This window comes from Callithrix jacchus, chromosome 10, assembly GCF_049354715.1.
Source record: "Callithrix jacchus isolate 240 chromosome 10, calJac240_pri, whole genome shotgun sequence".
In the NCBI taxonomy this organism is placed as follows: domain Eukaryota; kingdom Metazoa; phylum Chordata; class Mammalia; order Primates; family Cebidae; genus Callithrix; species Callithrix jacchus.
Genome location: NC_133511.1, coordinates 28,170,233 through 28,191,277, shown reverse-complemented (window position 1 = coordinate 28,191,277; position 21,045 = coordinate 28,170,233). Strand labels below are relative to the sequence as shown.

The 21,045-nt window shown below is 42.0% G+C and overlaps 1 protein-coding gene across 8 annotated transcripts in view; it reads left to right on the top strand.

The window, feature by feature from the left end:
- ETS1 (ETS proto-oncogene 1, transcription factor) overlaps positions 1 to 21,045 on the top strand; it is a 130,258-nt gene that overhangs the window by 93,009 nt on the left and 16,204 nt on the right. For 6 of the 8 annotated variants that reach the window (XM_009007097.5, XM_054241721.2, XM_078339199.1 and 3 more), the window contains 5 exons: positions 5,266 to 5,385; positions 6,792 to 6,992; positions 9,835 to 9,912; positions 11,203 to 11,451; positions 15,724 to 15,984. In XM_009007097.5, the coding sequence (XP_009005345.1) occupies positions 5,266 to 5,385; positions 6,792 to 6,992; positions 9,835 to 9,912; positions 11,203 to 11,451; positions 15,724 to 15,984 (909 nt within the window). The remainder of the gene's footprint in view (positions 1 to 5,265; positions 5,386 to 6,791; positions 6,993 to 9,834; positions 9,913 to 11,202; positions 11,452 to 15,723; positions 15,985 to 21,045) is intronic. The other 2 variants (XM_078339198.1, XM_035265057.3) reach the window with 1 other exon arrangement.

The window sequence follows — 21,045 nt, the reverse complement described above, 5'->3', positions numbered from 1 at the left end:
CAGTTATGTCTCCACTAAGGGCGTAAGTGAAATCTGAATCCATGGATTTTGATCAGCTAGTTGATCAACATACATGCCCTTCTCTCTTTTTCCTTTGTCTTTAGAATCCTGTCTTTCAATGTGGAGAACTGTTCTTTTATCCTCTCCATATGGACCAGAGGTTTACTTTTACTTTAAAAAATGTATTTCAGTAAGCCTTTATGTAACAAACTAATCTTCTGTTATATGCACAGTTGCTCATTAGGGTGAGTCAGGGTTGCACATAAACAGGGAAGGAAACCAGGTCGTCACTTAACCCATTTGCTTCACATGGAAGGAAGGAAGCCTCACTTCCCTGAGTCCCAGGAAAGGAAAAGATTATAGTTGATTCTGTAAATGGCTGTTAATTATGTTCTTACAGGGATAGCTGTATGAACTATGGGTTTCTTGGAATAGTTTTAAATATTTAGTTACTCCTCAAATCTTTTAAAGTAAGAAAGAAAAAGTCTCAGTTTTTTTTTCCTCAGCTCTGAAAATGTTAGTTTTCCTGGATATCTGATCCATTTCTGTTTGCAGTGGAATGGAGTAGAAAGACCCTGAACTTTAAGAGTTGGAAGAATGACTTTCAGTCCCAGCTGGTCCCTGTTGGCCTTGTGACTTTAGGTGAAGCTCTTGATCCCTCACAGCCTTGATTTCCTCATCTGTGAAATGGGGACCCTATGATACATTTCCAGACCCCTCAGCAACTTTGTTTAGAGGATATTTTGCAATAGTGTATATGAAGAGTCTTGGCAAACTGTAAAGCAGTTCTCAGGTGTAAGGCATATTATTCACTCTTGGTATTTCTTTCACGCTGCTATTGAGTTCACATTTCCAACACACACGGGTCTGATGGGGTTGGTCCCAGTCCAATGGTCATGCAAAACTGGGTCACATTTACCTTGGATTTCTTGTTCTTGACTGTATCCCTCATCTCCTAACCCTAGGAGCCCAGATGCTCCAGTCTTCCCGTGATCATTGATTGAGAATGGTGAGAAAATAAACTTGTCAGGTCAGTAAGGCCAGATGTCTTGAAGTTCTTGCCAAACAAAAGCCACCTTGAGTTTAGATTCTGTGTACCATTGTTGGTAAGAGCCATTCAGTTTCAAAGAACTGAAAAGAATAGTATGAAAAGACACATCAAACACCCTGGAAGCGTTCTTGGAAACTGAACAGCCCTTAACTTTGAGTTACATGTAAGTGAATGGAAAGCCTTGTTTTAGGTTTCACTTGAAACATCTATGAGGTGGTTCAGGGTTAGGCCACAATGAAAAATGAGCAGATGTTTCCCTGCATTCAAATGCCACTAGATGATTCTTCTGCCGATCCAGGGAATGCTACCTGTTCACTTCTGTCTAAATACTGTACAATCCTGCAATGGTTATTTAAGCACCAGTTTCTACACAACTGGCTTTTTAGAGATCTAGGGAAATTCCTATAAATGTTAACTGAAATTTGGGGTCCTGAGGAATAGTCAGTGGACAGGAAATCTAATATAATTGTAATGTATTTATGTCTTCAGTTTCCAGTGCATTGTGTTCAGAATTGCCACTGTATTGGAATAGTGTTTCTCCAGGTCAGATTCTCAGCATTTTGAAACGAATATGTTATTTGAATTTAAGATATTGTAGTTATTAATACAAAGGAAATTTCAGTATTTTTCCATAAAATATAATGAGTTAATAATGTCTATGGAGTTATGGATTAACTTCCAGACACTGATTCTAAAATTAAAAATAATTTGTACCTAATGTAAAAGTATTATAATGGGTAATGAAGTAAAGCATTTTAAGAATAAAGAGATATATGTTTAGGCTAGAAAATCATATCAGATTTTCTAACTGTTTAATGATTTTTTATTGTTTTTGATCAGTGTAATGAACAGAATTGGTATAATCTACAGGCAACATAAAGAAAATTTTTGAATTAGTGTTTTATATGATGAATTTATTTTCTATTTAATATATACTTTTGAACATGATTAATCATCATTTAAGTACAGTGCTCACACAACTGAAAAAGACAATCTTTGCCAATTGTTCACTTACTTATAGACGGGAGTTTGAATTTTTTGTTTTTAAACCACAATTCCATACTTTATAGGATAAAGTTCTGGCTTTTACATCTGAATCCTTTGGCTCCTAGGACAATGCTCTGCCTTCTCTGGAGCTGATCAAGTCCAAATACAGGTTTCCCCAGCTGGGATATGAGTGCTTTTCTTTCTTTCTTTCTTTTTTTTTTTAAGAGATCTAGCACTTGAGTCCCATGGCCAGAGGGGCAGAGCCAGGTTCTGACGGGGCCGTGGCAGTAGATGGACTGGGCTTGTGGAGATGGCATTGATGTGGAAAGGCAAAAGTAATTCCAGCTGCTTTTCTGGGAGAGAACAGGTGAGAAGCTGGAAATACCTGCCCCCCTGACAGGAAGCAGAAAGCAGAAACTTTCATGAGTTGTCAGCTCAGCAATCCTGTCCAGCCCACACTGCTAGGGCATGTGGACTTATGGGAGGCAGACTCAGGGAACTTCTTTCTCAGGCTTTCCGCTGTCGTCCTTGGCTATCACATCACACTGGCATCCCGCTGTCATGTCGAGAAGATGCTGGGGGCTTCCTCACCAGTCTCATCTTTCAGTTTCTGTTGCAGCAGAACCATTGCTTGTCCATTTGGCCTGGCCTGTATTTTCCACATGTGTTGTCCTGGCCAATTTCCGCCGTCAGTAAGGTTCTTTTCATCAAGTCATAAATCTAATGGAGGGAACAAACATGCACAACAAAACCCACACAGTTCAAGTTTATGAATTTGTGTTGGATGGGGGTGAAGGGAGGAAAGTTGCTTCAAGTTTGGAAAAATTTAATTCACTCAACATTTGTTGATTGACTCGTGCTTTTAGCTGTGTGCTGGGAGCTGGGGCTGCTACAGTTGTTTCTTCTCTCAGAAGCAATACTGTCTGGTTAACTACAGAGTCCTTTTCTGTATGGTAAAACTGATTTCTACTCTAAGGGAAGGTATTTCTGGACCTGCCGCTTAACTGCTGTTGGACGTGTAGAGTGGGGATGAGTGGGGAGCAGCCGTGTGCTTCTGACTGACTCATTTGATGATTACTCCATTGTTTGAAGGGCTGGATGTTATGTAATCAACATTTGATCCCCTCCCCCAATTTCTTCCCCCTGACAATCTGGGATTTTCCATCATTTTGTCAACCTTCCTGGAGACATGTTGATTTTTCCACTAGATTTTTTTGGGCATGTCCCAGGGCAACCCAAACTCACCACTCCCTGGAACTTCAGATTCCTCATCATTGGCAGGGCCTGGGAGAGCAGTTGGGAAGCCCTTCTGTTCTTCCAGGGCACAGCCTGGACTCTCGCAGTTTCCTGACAGCAGGTTTCACTAAAAGCAAGCAGGAGAGAAAGTACCACCTGTCCTTCTTTTGTGCAGTGTAATTTCCACTTATTTCAACATTCATAGGCAATATATTTGCTTCTTTCTTTGGAGGTCACTAACTGTCAATTTTTCCTGTGTTTTAATTTCCCTCAGCCCATAACACATTCTCTATGTCCAGGGTATACTTTTTAACCCACCAAGAATTAGAAATGGCCAGTTGAAGAATATCTGTTGTAGCCTTGCCTGGAACTTAGTCATTTTATACGTCAGTTTCATGGGATACACTAAAGATTTGGGTTTCTTGAAATCACTTCAGTAGAGTATATCACTGTCAAAAGGTAACAGGAAAGCTAGTAGGGACTCTCGGCTCGTTTCTTTGCGTAATTCACTTTTTGTGGGAAATTGTGCCTGAGGTGAATTCAGAAGATGTTTGAGTTCAGCCATATTTGTGTACTGACACCATAAACATGGTCTGCAAATACAGGAGGGGAGGGATGGACATAGCAGAGATAAAGGTACATGTGGGTATAGCAAATGATGATACATTTGCGGATCTGTAGAATGTAATGCCTCACTCTCCTTCGCCACTGGCACTAATCAAGCTTTATAGATTTTACCTCCCGTATGCACTTCAAATTGGCTCACTTATGTTATCTGCCTTGCCACTTTTGTAGTCAAAGCCACCATCATCTCTCACCAGGACTGATGCAATAACTTTCTAAAAAGTCTTGCACATCTGTTCATACTCATCTCCTAAAACACTCTTTGCAGAACAGATAAGGTGATCTTAAAATGATCTTTTTTTAGTTGGTGCTGATGTTGCTGCTCTGAGGACACTTTGAGAACCACTCGTGGATTATTCTTTTCTTTCTAAATTCTCATGCATCCTTCACATCTCGGGTCAAACGTCTCTCTTCTTCTAAGGGAGACCTTTCCTGTTTTCTCCAGACTTCCAGAAATTCCTATTGCACATTGACGTTGCATCATGTACTTCTCCTTTGAAGCCCTTGTTGACATTGTATTTGAACATTTAACTGTGTAAGTAGATTAAACTGTATTTAACTATGTAAATACCCTCAAGAAGCTCGATATCTGATTCTTGCAGTGGATTCAGATAGCTAGCTTCTTGAGGGTAGAGACTATTTCTGTGTTGTTCACTGTTGTTTCTTTAATTTCTTGCACAAAGCAAGTGCTAGATAATGGTTGAATGAATGAATATTGTTATTTCCTTTTCATAGGTAACTGAAAGCATGTAGTAACATTAATATTCTCAGTAAACGTGAAAGATAAGCAGGGACTGTGTGTAAACTAGTAGAGGTGTTCAGGAAGAGTAAACATATTTGTTTGTCAGGGATGCAGGACATTTTAGGTAAGAGCTAGGATTTTTTACGAGGCCTAGCATGATGTGGAGAGCCCCTTAAATTTTGCTTGCTCACGCCGGGCTTGGTGGCTCACACCTGTAATCCCAGCACTTTGGGAGGCCAAGGCGGGTGGATCACCTGAGGTCAGGAGCTTGAGGCCAGCCTGGCCAACATGGCGAAACCCCATCTCTACTAAAAATGCAAAAATTAGCCAGGCATGGTGGCACATGCCTGTAGTCCAAGTTACTTGGGAGGCTGAGGCAAGAGAATTGCTGGAACACAGGAGGCGGAGGTTACAGTGAGCCGAGATCAAGCCACTGCACTCTAGCCTGGGTGACAAAGCGAGACTCTGTCTCAAAAAAAAAAAAAAAAAAAATTGCATGCTCTGGTGAGGATGCTAGCACAGTTGTTTCCAGCTTGCCTTCTTTCTTACAGCCCATTCATAATGTTTTATGAATGGTTCATTACCTATGTAATTTTTCTTATTCATATGCAATTTTTTCATGCAGATATGGAATGTGCAGATGTCCCACTCTTAACTCCAAGCAGCAAAGAAATGATGTCTCAAGCATTAAAAGCCACTTTCAGTGGTTTCACTAAAGAACAGCAACGACTGGGGATCCCAAAAGGTATGTTTTTGTAGTTGGAAAAAGAGAGGCTGGGGACAGACCCTTCGGGAAGACTCATTTTCTCATCTGGAACATGTGAAGCAGACGTTACACTAACCATGTTGGAGTCAGCGGCTTTGGGTCATGGCTGCCATCTGTTAGGGCAGTCATGATACACATGCTGAGGCTGCCCCATCTCCTGGGCTTGTCCCTGACATCTTGTTATGAGGACAGTGGTCCTCAAACTTGCCTGCACACTAGAATCACCTCTGGATCTCTGAAAACTTCCACAGTCCAGGTCATATTCCAGACCAATTAAATCTTAATCACTGGTGGCATCAGTATTTTAGAAGCTCCTCAAGTGATTCCAACCTTTAGACAAGTTTGAGCAGCATTGCCTTAGTGCCACTCTGGGCTACCGGGAAGTCAGGCAGCGGCCTTTCTTGGAAGTTACTGATTTCTCTCTTCTCTTCCATGTAGTTTGGCAAAATGTGTTTGTCCTTGGATGTTCTTATCTGAAAAGGTTTATGTGGGAATATAAGAGGACTAGAATTCTCAGAAACAGGAAGTGACTAGAGTAGGCCTTCTCCAAGGAACATTTCATGAACAATTGAGACCAGAAAGAGGTTTTCTATTGAGTAGAGAGCAATATATTTTTAGATCAGGTCAGTTCTCATATCTCATGAAGTAATCTGTGGGATTGAAGGGGTACCCTTGGAGCAGCTGTGATGTTGGGCACTACACCTGCTGTCAATGAACTTCTAAGTGTCATTGGCAGGTGTAGCCAGGTTAAACCTCAAGTCATCTATGAAAATTGTGTGTTATCAGTACTACATGCTACTCAAAGCAAGGCTTATGAAAAGTACAGACTTTGCAGAGTATCTGGTATAATACAGGCACCTAATAATGTTGTTATTACCAAATGCCATTTGAATGACTTACTACTACTAATTGCTACAATTATTACCACTACAATTGGGTAAGATAAAAAATAATTGGGAATAATAGTCTCAAGAATATTATAAGTTAAGAGCAGGGAGAGGCATGTGCAATCTCTTGTTATTATTGCTATTAAAGAAGCCATTTGTTCTCTTGTTCAGGGCTTTAAAAAAGTCCAATGGGAATAAGGCAGTGAGAGAGGAGATTCTTGGAAATCTTTGCCTGCAAGGCAGCGAATACTCACGTGGTACTTTTTGGCTGGCAGTAGTGATCTCCTAGCTGGTGAAATAGAGAAGGCGGAGATGTTGAATGTGGAGGGGAGGGTTATGGAAGACACTCAATGGTGTGCATGCTAGGCTGGTGCTTCCTCATTCTATGAATAAAGATAGCATTCTCAGCTAAGTTCAGCTCCTTCAGTGTCCTCTCTGAGGCTTGGGTAAGACTTAGGAGGCTGGCCTGCTGGATCTTCATCTGATCTCTTTCTTCAGACCCCCGGCAGTGGACAGAAACTCATGTTCGGGACTGGGTGATGTGGGCTGTGAATGAATTCAGCCTGAAGGGCGTGGACTTCCAGAAGTTCTGTATGAACGGAGCAGCCCTCTGCGCCCTGGGCAAAGACTGCTTTCTTGAGCTGGCCCCAGACTTTGTTGGGGACATCTTATGGGAACATCTAGAGATCCTGCAGAAAGGTAAATATGTGGAAACAGGGAGAGGTGGAGGTTGTGCGGGGTTGCCATGAGAATAGGTAGGGGACTCACCCAATGGTGGGACATCAATGCCTTTCTCTGTGGGTGTCCTATTGTAGGACATATGTGGGGATGTGCCTAGTACAGTGTTCAACATGTAGCAGGTACTCTTAGATGAGTGTTAATTTCTTTTTCTTCTACATATTGGGGGTCCAGATTTTAATCTTCGGCAAGATTATACTCCTGAAGTTTCTTGGATTGCAACATTCTAATCCAGGTCCTTTTCTCAAACCCATGCCCTGCTTGAACAAACAGTGCCCACAGCCAACCCAAGAATAGTTTGTGTGTGTGTGTGTGTTTTGCTGCAATCTTAATACATACTGCTTTGATGCATGGCTGCATAATGCCTGATCACACCCCAGGAAAGCTTAGCTTCTGAGAATGTATTAATAAGACAGATTTCTCCGCCCACTAACTGGATTGGAATTGCAGTAGTGCCTCATACCTTTTACATCTGGAGCAGGAACTGGGGTTATATCAGGACACTGTGTTGCAACCTTGTAATGACATGGCCTCTCCTAACAGCCTCTTCCAACCTTTTTGGACCAAGTGACTCATGTACCACAGTCCTGGCTGAGTATAGAAACAGCAGCAGGCGGCAAACTTGGGTGTTTTGCGCTTATTTTTCTGAATTTTTTCTTAAAATAAATTTCAGTTACCAGCAGTCAGCAGTGCCCTCCAGCTGACTGTAAGCCTAGAAGCCCATTGCCCTCTCTAACCCAGGCCCACCCTTTCCCTGTGGTCACCAGCTCCAGCCCTTGGCACAGACACAGGGGGAGGGGAGCAAAACTCAGGATTAGCACTTTTACCCCACATAATACCTTCCTTTGTTTAAGAATATATTCCACTCTGCAGTGCTCAAGAGAGACCCAAACTTTATTTCTCTGTGCTCAAAAGTGTTATCTTTATTCTTTCTCTTTACCTTCTGTTGAAAAATAAGACATAAAGGAACACAGGAGAGAACTAGTGAGCCTTTCTGTGGCTGCTGTTAGCGGGGATGGGCAGGCAGCTGCACAGGCTTCCCCAAAGCACCGGCATGTTCTCTGTGCACAGACACCCACTCATAGGTGTTGACATGAGCGACCTGTTTATAGAGGGAAACGATATGGCAAGCTCCTAACAGATCTGATTTGACTGTTGACTTCTAAACACAATAGCAGATTCCACCAGACTGTGTAACCTAATATATTCTACTAAGAGACTGTTTTCCTTTATTTATCACAATGGAGCTGCCAGGTGTTTTGGGCTATCTGAGCCCGTCTGATTGTAGTTACAATTAATATCTCTATTGTGTCTCCTTGTTTCCAAAGTTCTTTCAAATACATTTTCTTTTTGGATTATCACAGTAACCGTGTGAGATAGTAAGGACAAGTCCTAATATTGTCCTTGTCTATAAAATGAAGCTCAGGCTAGGTGATTTATTCAATATCACTCATCACCTTAAACTTCATTTTATTTTACCTTTCAATATATTTTTATTGAACTTAAAATTTAACTTCCCATCCTGTGCCTTTTGTGTAATAATGTGGACTTACAGGGACCTTCTGGCCCCCAAGACAGGTTTGGCTTTCCTTAGGGCTAAGGAATAATGTAAGAAAAATTGAAGAAAATTAGGATATAAGTCAATATATTTGAGAGCAAAAGTCGTATAATCCCACCCAGTATTCTGTTGAAAAATGCAGTAAGAATTCTCCCTCTTCAGGTTCAGGAACTTGAAGAGATGAGCAAGATGTTTGTGCTGAGGCTACAGCTTTTGTTCTGTAATTAAACTAAAGCAACACAGCACCAAAAGAACATAGCTGTTCGGGGTGGGGTGGAAGGCCAAAGGTACAGGGATGTTTCAATCTGATAAACTGCTAAAGCAAAGTTTAATCATTTTATCTCAACTGGGAACTGTTTTTCTGTGCAGGCATAAACTTGTTTTCCTATCAGTCTTTGCTCCTAATAAGCTATCAAATACCTGAGGAAAAACCCAAACCCATACTCTCTCTATGTCAGATTCTTATGGTGAAATATAATCGGACTACTCCATACAAGAATCGGAGGCCATGGCATTTGTTCCAGGGTAATTAGAGGATCCCAGGCTCACTGCAGTGCCTTGCAGAGCTGTCTATACATAGGCGCACTTCGTCTCCATTCCTCTCCTTTTCCTAGGGGAGTTGGCATCTGGGCAGGAGCTTGGTTGGGTTTCTCTTCTCTTTCTTTACACGAGCCCAATTGCATTTCACTGAATCGAGTCACTTTACCAGTGTCCTGCTTCTTGTCTGGGCCTGAACTTTGAAATCTGAGGACAATGGGAAAAACACAAAACAAAAACCAGACATCTGTTAGGGGAAGTGGAGAACATAAAATCTACTGCCTAAAGATTGCAATATATTTCTGAGAAGTTTTGAAATTGATCAGTTTGGGGATTGATTCTGGCAACCTCCTGGGATGTCCTCAAGCCTTGGCTCTAGTGTGGTCGACACACACGCAGCACGAATGCACTGAGAATGAGCATGGAATGCTTTCTCAGCCCTTAGAGATTACTCACGGATTCTCTTTCCAAGATACTGAATCACATTTCGCAGCCACTGAAATAATAAACTTAGCCATATTTTTTTGATCTCATCTTTAGACAAGTCCGTAATCAGAGTAGACTCAGATACCAACTCAGTTAATGAGTATGCAGATTTCTTAGAAAAGGGGTTGAGGTCATTGTGGTCCTTGCATCCAAGTTCCTTTTAGGGTCAAGGATGACTTGAATATTGACCTCTTTGTTTCATTCCCTATATGTTTATTACAGAGGATGTGAAACCATATCAAGTTAATGGAGTCAACCCAACCTATCCAGAATCCCGCTATACCTCGGATTACTTCATTAGTAAGTTCACTGACACTCCTCTTCTCTCATGATAATAGGAAACTAGGAAAAGACCCCTATCTCAGTCGATCTCAGGCTCCTTCATGGTAATTCTTTTTTTTTTTTTTTTTTTTTTTTGAGACGGAGTTTCGCTCTTGTTACCCAGGCTGGAGTGCAATGGCGCGATTTCGGCTCACCGCAATCTCCACCTCCTGGGTTCAGGCAATTCTCCTTCCTCAGCCTCCCGAGCAGCTGGGATTACAGGCACGCACCACCGTGCCCAGCTAATTTTTTGTAATTTTAGTAGAGACGGGGTTTCACCATGTTGACCAAGATGGTCTCGATCTGTTGACCTTGTGATCCACCCGCCTCGGCCTCCCACAGTGCTGGGATTACAGGCTTGGTAATTCTTTTAAAAATAATATCTTCTTAAATGTAGACTCTTCTTTGTTACTTTATTATTTTCCACAAAGCACAAAGTTTCAACCTATGTACATGTTTCATTAACCGACCAAGTTCCTGCACATAGGATCTCTCTCTGATATCTTCAACCTGAAAGTCATGCAGAGAGACTACAACTTGACCCCGAAACTTTTGTTCTGATTTGATACTGTGCACTATGATGACCAAAACAGGGTGGGGTTAGGGATTTGATCTTGGCCTTTGTTCTTTCCTTTTTACTAGTGGAGATGACAGCATTTCCTCCAAAATGCTTCTTTAAGAGTGTGCTATGCAACTTCAAATTCTATTATAGGAAATACAGCCTTCTTTTTTGTGTAAGTTACCCAATCATACTGAAGAGATAGCCTGAGGGAAAGAATGAGTGTAGGCCTGTTGTACTAATGTAAGCTCTGAGATGAGATGTAGGACCATCTTATCTGATGGCTCTGCTTTTAAAGGGAATAGTAAACAGGTTTTATTTTTTCATTAATATATTTACATTACTACAATTTTTATTCTAGTAACACAATGATATAACTACTCTTTGTCAAGAGCTTATTGTGTGGGGAATATTGGGGGGCATTTTACCTATATCCTCATTTCATTTTCCTTACAGTGCTCTAGGAAAGATTGCAGTCATCCCCATTTTATAGATGAGGAAATGAAGTCAGAAAAGCAATTATCTTGTCAAGGGCCATAGCTAGTAAGTAGTGGACAAGGTTAAAAACCCAAGCCTTTCCAATTTAAAGTATTTTCCCTTTATTCTCTAAGGAGCTTGTTCCACATCATGGGGCCTCTGTAGATGGTGGAAAACTGCTTGTTTTACATACAAACCTCTCCTCTCTCTAATTGCAAACTCTCTATTTCTAGGCTATGGTATTGAGCATGCCCAGTGTGTTCCACCATCAGAGTTCTCAGAGCCCAGCTTCATCACAGAGTCCTATCAGACGCTCCATCCCATCAGCTCGGAAGAACTCCTCTCCCTCAAGTATGAGAACGACTACCCTTCGGTCATTCTCCGGGACCCTCTCCAGACAGACACGTTGCAGAACGACTACTTTGCTATCAAACAAGAAGTTGTCACCCCAGACAACATGTGCATGGGGAGAGCCAGTCGTGGTAGGTCCTATTTATTCTCTAAAAGCTCTTGGGTTTGCAAGAATTACCTGGCTTTGTGAGTTTTTTCAGGTTCCATTTATTACTCATTTATTAGACTTGTAGATTCCTCAGTTTCAGCCTTCCCATCGTAGAGTGCCCGGATACTAAGAGCTTTCCACCATGGAGTTTTAGCCAAGTCCATGGTTATGACAAAGGCCGTGGGGTCCACAGTGGAATCAAAATCAGGCAATTAAGAAATTAAATGTCTTACTTGGGGAAAATGTTTTACTCAATAACTCTGGTTGAATTTGGTCATTTTTTAAGGTATGCTCTATTTTCCTTGAGGTAATTTTACTTGAAGAGGACGTAATCAAATAAAAATGGTTCAAGTGACTACCTTGGAAAATGCTTACGTTTAGCATGTGTCCTGGTGCTCCTCCCAGAGGGCTCCTGGGTGTGATTGTAGATCCTGGCTTGCTACCTGAAATGACCTCTGCTGGCCAGCCTGGGATCTTTACCCTCCTGTGACTTCTTTGGTTTGGGAAGATATAAAATGGTTAACCAATGGTTTATTTGGAACCAGTCATCAGCAGTGTGGCAAAATTGTGTATTTAGCTAGAGGATCAGGGAAAGAAGTGGCCAGGGGTTTCCAAAAGAAGGTAGTTTTTTTAACATGACTATTATAATAATGATAAAATATTCATTGACAGTGAAGAAAATGTTTCAAAATAGAGCTGGCTGACATAAAGCAAAAAAGGTAAAGCACACCCAGTTTTTAGGAACAGGACATAAACACGCAGAGGTACAGCCTACCTAGTAAAGTGTCCAAATTATTTTGTTTCTGAGAAAAATGCAGTCTTTTGTAAGAAGGGGCTTGTCTGTTTAGCAAGAGCTAGATGATTTCTAAAAAGGCAACAAAGATGACTTCTCTGGTGCGTAAATGGGAAAGAATTATAAACGGGAAGAGGATCAGGATAAAGCTGGTCAAGTGGGGCTTGGGTCAGATGTCAGGCTGGGGGCTGGCCTAGTGATTCCTGCTCACTGACTGACCATATGTGGTACCTGTTCTGAGTCTCTCAGAGGAGAACCCAATGGCACCTTTACTCTGAAGAATCATGGGCCATGCACATTGTCATCTTCTTCGAGTATTCAGGCTCACCCTTCCTCCCAGCAGGCCTAGGGTTCACCGACAAGCCCTGCAAAGGGAAAGTCCCTGCAAAATCAGAACCCGTAATCTTCCTTCTTAAGGCTCCAGGGTGTTTGTGTTTCAGACCAAAGGGGATGGGTGGGACCAGTCGGCCTTCCCCTTTCTGGCTCTTTTTTTATTTTTGGGTGCATGTCTATTTAAATACAAACACACAAGTGTGTGTATATGTGTTTCTTTTTTATCAGGTGGGTCAAAGCATTAAAATGACTTTCATCCTTTTGGGACTTTCTGTACATCTACACAGGGAGGCCAAGCCTGTGGGTTTGGGCTCAGCCATGTTGTAACTGGGTAGATCTCCTGTCACGTTGTTTTGAAATTGCATCTGGCTTTGCATTTGTGTAATTGTCTCTTTTCCCTCTCCTTTTCTTGGTTCTTGGTTTTGGTCCCCGCCACCCCTCCAACCCCAAACTAATGACTATGGACCAAAAGTGACCCTTACAAAGAGACATGAGGTATTTCTTTCTGGCTCCACTCTTCTTCCCTCCCTCCAAGTTCAGCCCACAAAAACTTTTGTGCAGGGCTGTTTTCTGCATGTTAGAAGTGCTGCAAACAGGACCTATGCAAAGGACAGATCAATCTGAGATGCTGTGATTGGTCTATACTGAAAGCATTACTGTTAGCTGATTGTTATTTATACTACTCATAGTACAGCATTCACAGGCTGCATTACAGCGTAACAGAGTGCTTCTGTGTCCCACTTATTTGGGCCCTAAGGACTGTCTTTGTACGAGTCTGCTCAGTGGGTTGCTGGGGGCTGCCCCATCTTCTGTGTTGAGTGCTCTGAGGTCTGTTTGGTGGAGTCAGATAGCTTTGAAAGAACCTTGCCGAGCCCCTTCTCAGAAAGGCTGACCAATGGACATTTTGGAGAACACATAGGTTTTCCTACATGAGTGCAGCAGTATAACCAAGTGTCTAATCCAGTTGGATTCTACCCATTTTTGGAAAAAACTCCCGTAAATGAAGGTTCCCAGCACCAGGGTTGTGAAATACAGCTAAAATGAAAGTTGCCTACTGCTGCAAACCACAACTCTCAACAGGGTTGCATTTGGCTCATGTTTTGGGGGTTGCCAGAGACTGGTTCTGGCTTGGTTTAGTCCCCTTGCTTATTGGGACTCCTTGGAAACTCTACTGTCTTGCTTGTGAAAATTCTGATCTCCTCTCCAAATATAAAATGGGCTGATAGAGATGGAATTATTTCAGAGAGACTTTATCATAAATACCGACTTGGTGGGGTGTTGATGAAAATATAAATTCTCCTTAGGCTTTTGGTGTGTTCTCTCAAAGAGAAAATAAATGACCATGAAGATCAATAGCTGGTATGAACAAATACCTTTTTGTGAAATGCCACAAAATTTCCTGTTCTGCTAAAACAAGGCTTTGATATTCTGGTTGTAGGCTGTTTTCTTGAATCATTTAATGTGAATTTCTGGAAAGGAAAACTTCATTTTTAATAAGAATGAATGTGACAGTGGACTGGGTGGGCAGGGCTGATAACTCCATGGAGCTCTTCAGTTTGCCTTCTGGAGATTACCCTCCTCTGAATGGATGAACTGGGGAAGGCATGAGATGAAACCTGACAACACCATCTTTCTGTTTGAAGCAGTTCTGGAGGGGTCGGGAAGTAGAGAAAACCTACAACAGTGGGTTTTACAGAAAATACACACTCAACTGAATATATTTTATCCGGATCTTAAAAAAGTTTTGGGAGCAGCATATTTTTCTGTATATTTAATTTAGGTTTGGGCATTGGTTCATGTTTGATTTTTATCGTTTTAACCAATCTCCACTGTCATGGAGGGGAAAATACACTGGAAACACACTAATATGAAGTTGTATAAGTCAGCCTTATTCTGGGATTTGAAATTTATAGATTAACCACTCCTGAACAATTAAGAGTTGACTTACAGATATTTCTACATAAATATTTGTCACATCCCTTTGCCTCTTGGCTTGTGCTGAACTGAGGTTGACCATCTAGTCTCCCATGATTTAACTTAGGTTACTTGAAAGGTATCTGAAAGTTGCATATAAAAACCATTTCTGTGAGCCTTTTCAGCTCTTAGATGCATTTGTTTTCCTCTAAAACATTTTTTTTTTTTTTTTTTTTGCTAGCCTCCTTTTTAGTGGCATTTTTACCAATGGAAATTTCTCCAGGAGCTATTGTGCAATCATAGCAGCTGTTTATAACCTGGTTTGGGAAATTAATGAACTTGCATGATCTTGTGGTCAGTTAAGAATGCCTTGAGCAACTCACAGAGTAAAGGATTTCTGACACTGCTATGGACCTTAACTCTTTAATTAACCTTTTAAATATTGCCTACACTTTTCCAGTGAAGTTTATATTTCGAGTACATAATTTTACTTAGAGAGGATAAAGAATATGGTTTTCTGTTTACAGGAGTGATAGTGTGTATAAGTTTTGAAAGTCTCTTGGGAAAAGCATCTTATACTATCTTACTCTATTTGAGAAGGCATAGGGTCAGTACATGTATTTCATTTTAAAATAGTATTTGGGAAAAATGCTAAAAAAATAGCACTCTAGTTCCAAGGTCAAAAAAGGCTAATCTACTCTTAGTCTAATGGGATTCTTTTTTCTTATGACCAATATGTTTTCCAAACTGGGCCTTTTGAAATCATCTCATTGGCTTGAGTTGGAGTGGGGGATTCAGCCTGACACTGTTCTGATTTCTTCATGTATTCATTGGGCCTACAACATCAGCCAGAAATTACATCATGACATGTGTGATCTTCAGCTTCTAGATTTCTGGCTTTAGAACTCTTGAGGACCCAAACACTACTCTGACAGATGTGAGCAGCATTTGACTCTGAATCTCTGTAAGAGGGGTTCTCAAACCAGGCAGCAGAGTGGATGTGGACCCTCAGATTGTGGCCTAGTGTAGCCCCTTTCCCCAGAGTAAACCCATGACCCCTGAAGCTTCCATTTCCCCTGGACTCTCACTTCTTCTATCCCTCCTGCAGATCTGATTAGCAATCTGTCCTCCATAAGAGGGTTTTTACAGTTTTTTTCCCCCCACTCCCTCCTCCCTCCTCCCCTGTCCTCTTCCTACCTCCTCTTTTACCTCCAGGTAAACTCGGGGGCCAGGACTCTTTTGAGAGCATAGAGAGCTACGATAGTTGTGATCGTCTCACCCAGTCCTGGAGCAGCCAGTCATCTTTCAACAGCCTGCAGCGTGTTCCCTCCTATGACAGCTTCGACTCAGAGGACTATCCAGCTGCCCTGCCCAACCACAAGCCCAAGGGCACCTTCAAGGACTATGTGCGGGACCGTGCTGACCTCAACAAGGACAAGCCTGTCATTCCTGCTGCTGCCCTAGCTGGCTACACAGGTAGGCACCCTCCCGCTGCTTAGGTCAACTCTCTCTTCACGTTTCTGTGGGTGGGGTCCAGGAAGGCACTGTGCACCTCTGACCAGAGACCATGACAGACTCCTTTTGCAGGGCAGTGGGGAGAAGTTCCTTTAAGAATTCTTCAGTCTCTCCAGCCACTCTGCTTGTGAATAGCCATTGATTTTTGGAAGCAGATAGTATTATTCTATCCCAAGGGATCATTTCCAAGAAGGGTAGGAAACTTGTATTTTGGGTGTTTTTCCACGTCTGGGGGAAGGGAACTGTCATGATTTGGTGTTCCTGGAAACTGAATCTAGTGGCCTGGCATCAGGGGATTTTTCCTGGTCTGCTCTTGGGAGGTCTTTCTAAATACAAAATCAGCAGCAGCATCTCTCAAAGGCACAACTGAATGACCTCCACACTGGACTCTTCTGCAGCATGGTTCTCCTTAGGCCAGCTGTTCAAATGTGGGAGCAGTGTCCTCAGGGGCTCTCCGCCCTGTCCAGATCCATCCTGGACTGCAGAGGAGACCCTTCCTCTCACCTGGCTTTATTATCAGTTTTCTTCTAGGAGCAAAAGCTGTGTTATGATAGTGATGAGTGAAGAAAGACCATAAAGAAAGGAAGCTGTAGGTTGAGAGCTTGAGCTTCGATTGAGACTCTGGTAGTAGAGCAAAACAATTCTTTGTTCAAATGGGTTGTAGCGCATCATGCTACTTAACCAGAAAAACATGTGGAGAGTATATGTGAGGAATAGCCAAGGAGCATTAATGTGTTCATCATCAGATCACTCTGTAAGATTGTAGTGTTTTCTAAAAATTAGAAAGTGTGTTGTGAGTATAGCTTATTTTAAAATAGCTTTCATTACTCAGATGTGATCTAGGCCTTTATCCTCTTCTAATTCTCTCCACGCTGGACACGTTTTTATGTAGGGATCCTTTGTGTGGATGATGACAAACAGCAAGATCTGTGTTTCTCTTGAGGTACTTGTCTGATCTTTAGAGTATGCTTAATTCTTATTTTTACATTCAGGGAAGCCTTAGGTCTTCTAAGAAGAAAACCATTGACCTTTGAGAACAATTCAAATGCTTGAAAATGTACTCCCCTTTCAAAGGTCAGGAGTGTGTCTCTTCTGTTGCATTCCACATAGCCCCTAGTGCAGTTCATTGCATGAATAGTGCTTAGGAATCATGTCTCTGTGTTGGGGTACCAACAAGGTCAAGGCCAGGAATGGAACTTAAAGGTCCTTACTTTATTCTTTTTACAATACCCTGTGGTCTTAGCTTTAACATGGCTAGCATGTAGGAACTTACTACTTTTCAAGGGAGTCCTTTCCCATCTCTGGAAGGAGATTATTAGGAAGTGTATCCATTTCTATGAAAAGTATCTGGAATGAGGAAAAGTGTATTAAGTTGCTCTCAGGATATATAAGAGTGCCAGCTCATGCAGTTATACGTGTTAGGGGTTAAAGAACTAGAGTGCAGTTGAATATAGTGATAAAAGAAGGGAGATGTGCTGCTTAGTTGAGAAGAAAAAGGAAAGGCAGAGGTAGCTCTAAAACGACTTCATAGCCTTGGGAGGTGGACTTTATCTCTCACTGGCAATGCTTGCTTCTGTTTTTGTGCTGCAGGGAAAATTGTGCTCTAGGTCTGAGTTATGTTGGATAGATTGATAGTTGCCTTCCCTCCCTCCCTTCCTGTCTCCCTTCCTCCCTCCCTGTCTTCCTCTTTTCCTTTTTCCTTTCCTTTTCTTTCCCCTTCCTTCCTTCTTCCCTTCCCTTCCCTTTCCTTCCTTCCCTCCCTCCGTCCCTCCCTCCCTCCCTCCCTCCCTCCCTCCCTCCCTCCCTCCCTCCCTCCCTCCCTTCCTTCCTTCCTTCCTTCCTTCCTTCCTTCCTTCCTTCCTTCCTTCCTTCCTTCCGTCCTTCCTTCCCTCCCTTCTTCCCTCCCTCCTTTCTTCTCTCTCTCTCTCTCTCTCCAGACATGGAATTAGGGAATAAAACATTTAGTGAGTAGAAGAGAAGGGATGATGATTATGAAGTCTCAAAGACTGAGGTAGTCATTTTAATGAAAAAAACATTTTGAAGTATCTTACCATTCAATTATTTCTCCTTGACAATTGCAAGTTTACTTTTCATACTATCTCATATGGTGGTGAGAATAATAGCCCAGAAAACAGAAGTCCTCTGTGTTTCCTCCCAACTCTAACACACTGTGTGGTTTTAGGCAAATTTACCTTGCACTCTTTTCTACTTTTAGTGAAGTAGAAGTGTTCATCCTTATCTTGGTGGTAGGAAATCTGTGAAAATGTAATTGAATTAAATCAACTAATTAAATAAATGAATGCTAGACATTGTGCTAGATGTAGAGAAAAAAACCCTTAAATTGTAACAATTCAATTATTTCAGCAAATGTCTGAGTACATATTGAGTGCAGAAAAGTGAGTAGCCCTTGAGGGCTCACTGTCTCCTTGAATTCAAGATATTTTAAATATCCTTAGACTTGACTGGATTCTCCCATTGTTGTGGTCTGAATGAAAGTTGAGATTTGTAAGGTGTGTGAGGAGCAGCCCACATTTTAGTGGCTTTTCTTTTTCTTTTTTTTTTTTGAGACGAAATTTTGCTCTTGTTACCCAGGCTGGAGTGCAATGGTGCGATCTCAGCTCACCGCAACCTCCACCTCCTGGGTTCAGGCAATTCTCCTGCCTCAGCCTTCTGAGTAGCTGGGATTACAGGCACATGCCACCCCCCACCATGCCCAGCTAATTTTTTTGTATTCTTAGTAGAGATGGGGGTTTCACCATGTTAACCAGGATGGTCTCGATCTCTTGACCTCGTGATCCACCCGCCGCGGCCTCCCAAAGTGCTGGGATTACAGGCATGAGCCACCGCGCCTGGCCCATTTTAGTGGCTTTTCTTCCTGTAACTGATGCCTGGTGAGCACCTCCTGCCCGTACTGCAAACTCATCCTATGAGGGTGATCTCACACCTCATGGTGCCCCACCAGCCTCATTTAAGATGCATCCTAGGGCACAGGGAAGGGGATGAAATGTGCCCATTCAGCCTCACCCACCACCTGAGGCAGTCACTAGAGTGCCTATAAATGGATGTCTAGCTTTATGCAGACATGTTAAGATGAGCTGAAATTTGTAAAGTGGAACTCATTGTGTACAAATGTTGGCAACACATTTTATTGCTTGTAAAAGTCAGCTTTTCTGTCTCAGGTTCTGCTTCCCTTTTCTGTCTGTTCCTTTAAAATTTGATTGTTACAGAGTATGTTTGGCCACACAGTAGGGGTACGCATAGCTCTATGTCACTATTACTTGGTCTGAACTAAAGGGTCCAGGCTTAGATTCCCCAAGCTGGGAAGAGAATCCATCTTCCTGCCATTTCACCAGGAGTCTGGGTCTTTGTCCATATCACCTCCAAAGGAATACATTTTACTTCTTGATAGGGTGTCTTTCTTACTGCACTGTAAGTGTGGAAATCAGTTAGAAACTGAATTTTCACATTCTCTTGCACAGTTACATTCTTCCTCCAAAGATAAGAAAATTGCATCAAACTTCACTGGGCTCCCATAGCAACTTGTTAAATTAGGTCAAGATGCGGGGGCAGATAACATGGCTTGAAAGCCTGCCTGTTAGCTGAGTTAAGAATACATCAAATGCAATGTTGGCTTCCGCCAAAATGTACCTCCTTACCTTACTGTGAACTGCTTACGGTTATCAAACTGATACCATCAGAAAGCTCTGTTTTCTTTTGTTTTGTTCGAAGATACATTATGAACCCCTTCTAATTACAACACAGTCCGAGAGAAGTAGCCCAATTTTTCTGGATCTACTTTAGAGAACTGAGCAATATGCTTTCCAAGTCCTTGAAAAACATAGGCATCTCTGCTTCTTCTTGCTTTTCCATTTCAGTAGGCATAGAATGATATAATGGGTTGTCACATTCTCCCTTCCTCTCAACCCCTCTAGATCCATTTCATAGATGATGAAACTGAGGCACAAAAAATGACTTATTCAGTGCCATGTATGTAATTGCATTCTGCACAGAGGTAGCTTCTGAATTGAATTTTAAGCCCCACATGTCTTTACCTAAGTACAGAATCTTTTCTTCGTGTTACAGAATGAGAGCACTCCTTGGTTATCACACTTGTCTGCCTAGAATGATCAGGACATTGTCTCCCTCTTGTCAGTAATGAACACTATATGTATATGGGTTAGGGGTTTGTGGGAGGGAGGAGAGCTGGGCTTGGCTTCTGTCCAGAGTTATTGACCTATAAATCACCTTTATTGAACTTCATTCCAGATTGTCAGACATAGCCACAGATAAGGAGTCCTAACACCTCTGCAGCTGTTACCGAGCAGGTCTGGCGCTAATGCCCTTATCAATGTCTAGGTGTGTTCCCACTCTGTGATATGCAATTGTGAATGAAGTGGTTTTCTTGTTTTCTAGGAGCCTAAAAAAGGCTAAACCCAAAACTGTTTATTAACTGTAATGAAATTATGTTTTATGGCGTTATGCAGATTTATAAACAGGCAGTCCTTCTGTTTCCTTAAGGCTAAATTTGGGACTATCTGGAAGTCAACTTCCAAATTGGTGTGTGTGTGTGTGAGAGAGAGAGAGAGAGAGAGAGAGAGAGAGAGAGAGAGAGAGAGAGAGAGACAGACATCACAGAAAAACCAGTACTAGTCTTGCAGAAAAAGAAGCCCTGTACATTTTCCTCTAGGTCCTCTCAAACTGATTCTGCCCTGAAGTAAATCCTCTTCTTGTAATTTCATAGATGACTCTAGAACCAGTCTGAAGTCATGCAATAAGAAAGTCCCAGGGCCAAGTCCAGAACCTTGGAGTTCTGGCTTGTAGTTGAGGGTTCAGTAACCCAAAACTACTGCTAAAACATGTTTTTAAACAACTTTACTGCAAAAGGAAGTGCTTCAAAGCCCTTCATTTCAGAATGAAACCTGAGATTTTGGCAGCATTAGCTAAAATCACAGTTTTCCGAAGGAAAGCTCGATTACAAAATAATCTCAGTATATTCAGGTACAAACAACAACTGTGGAAACT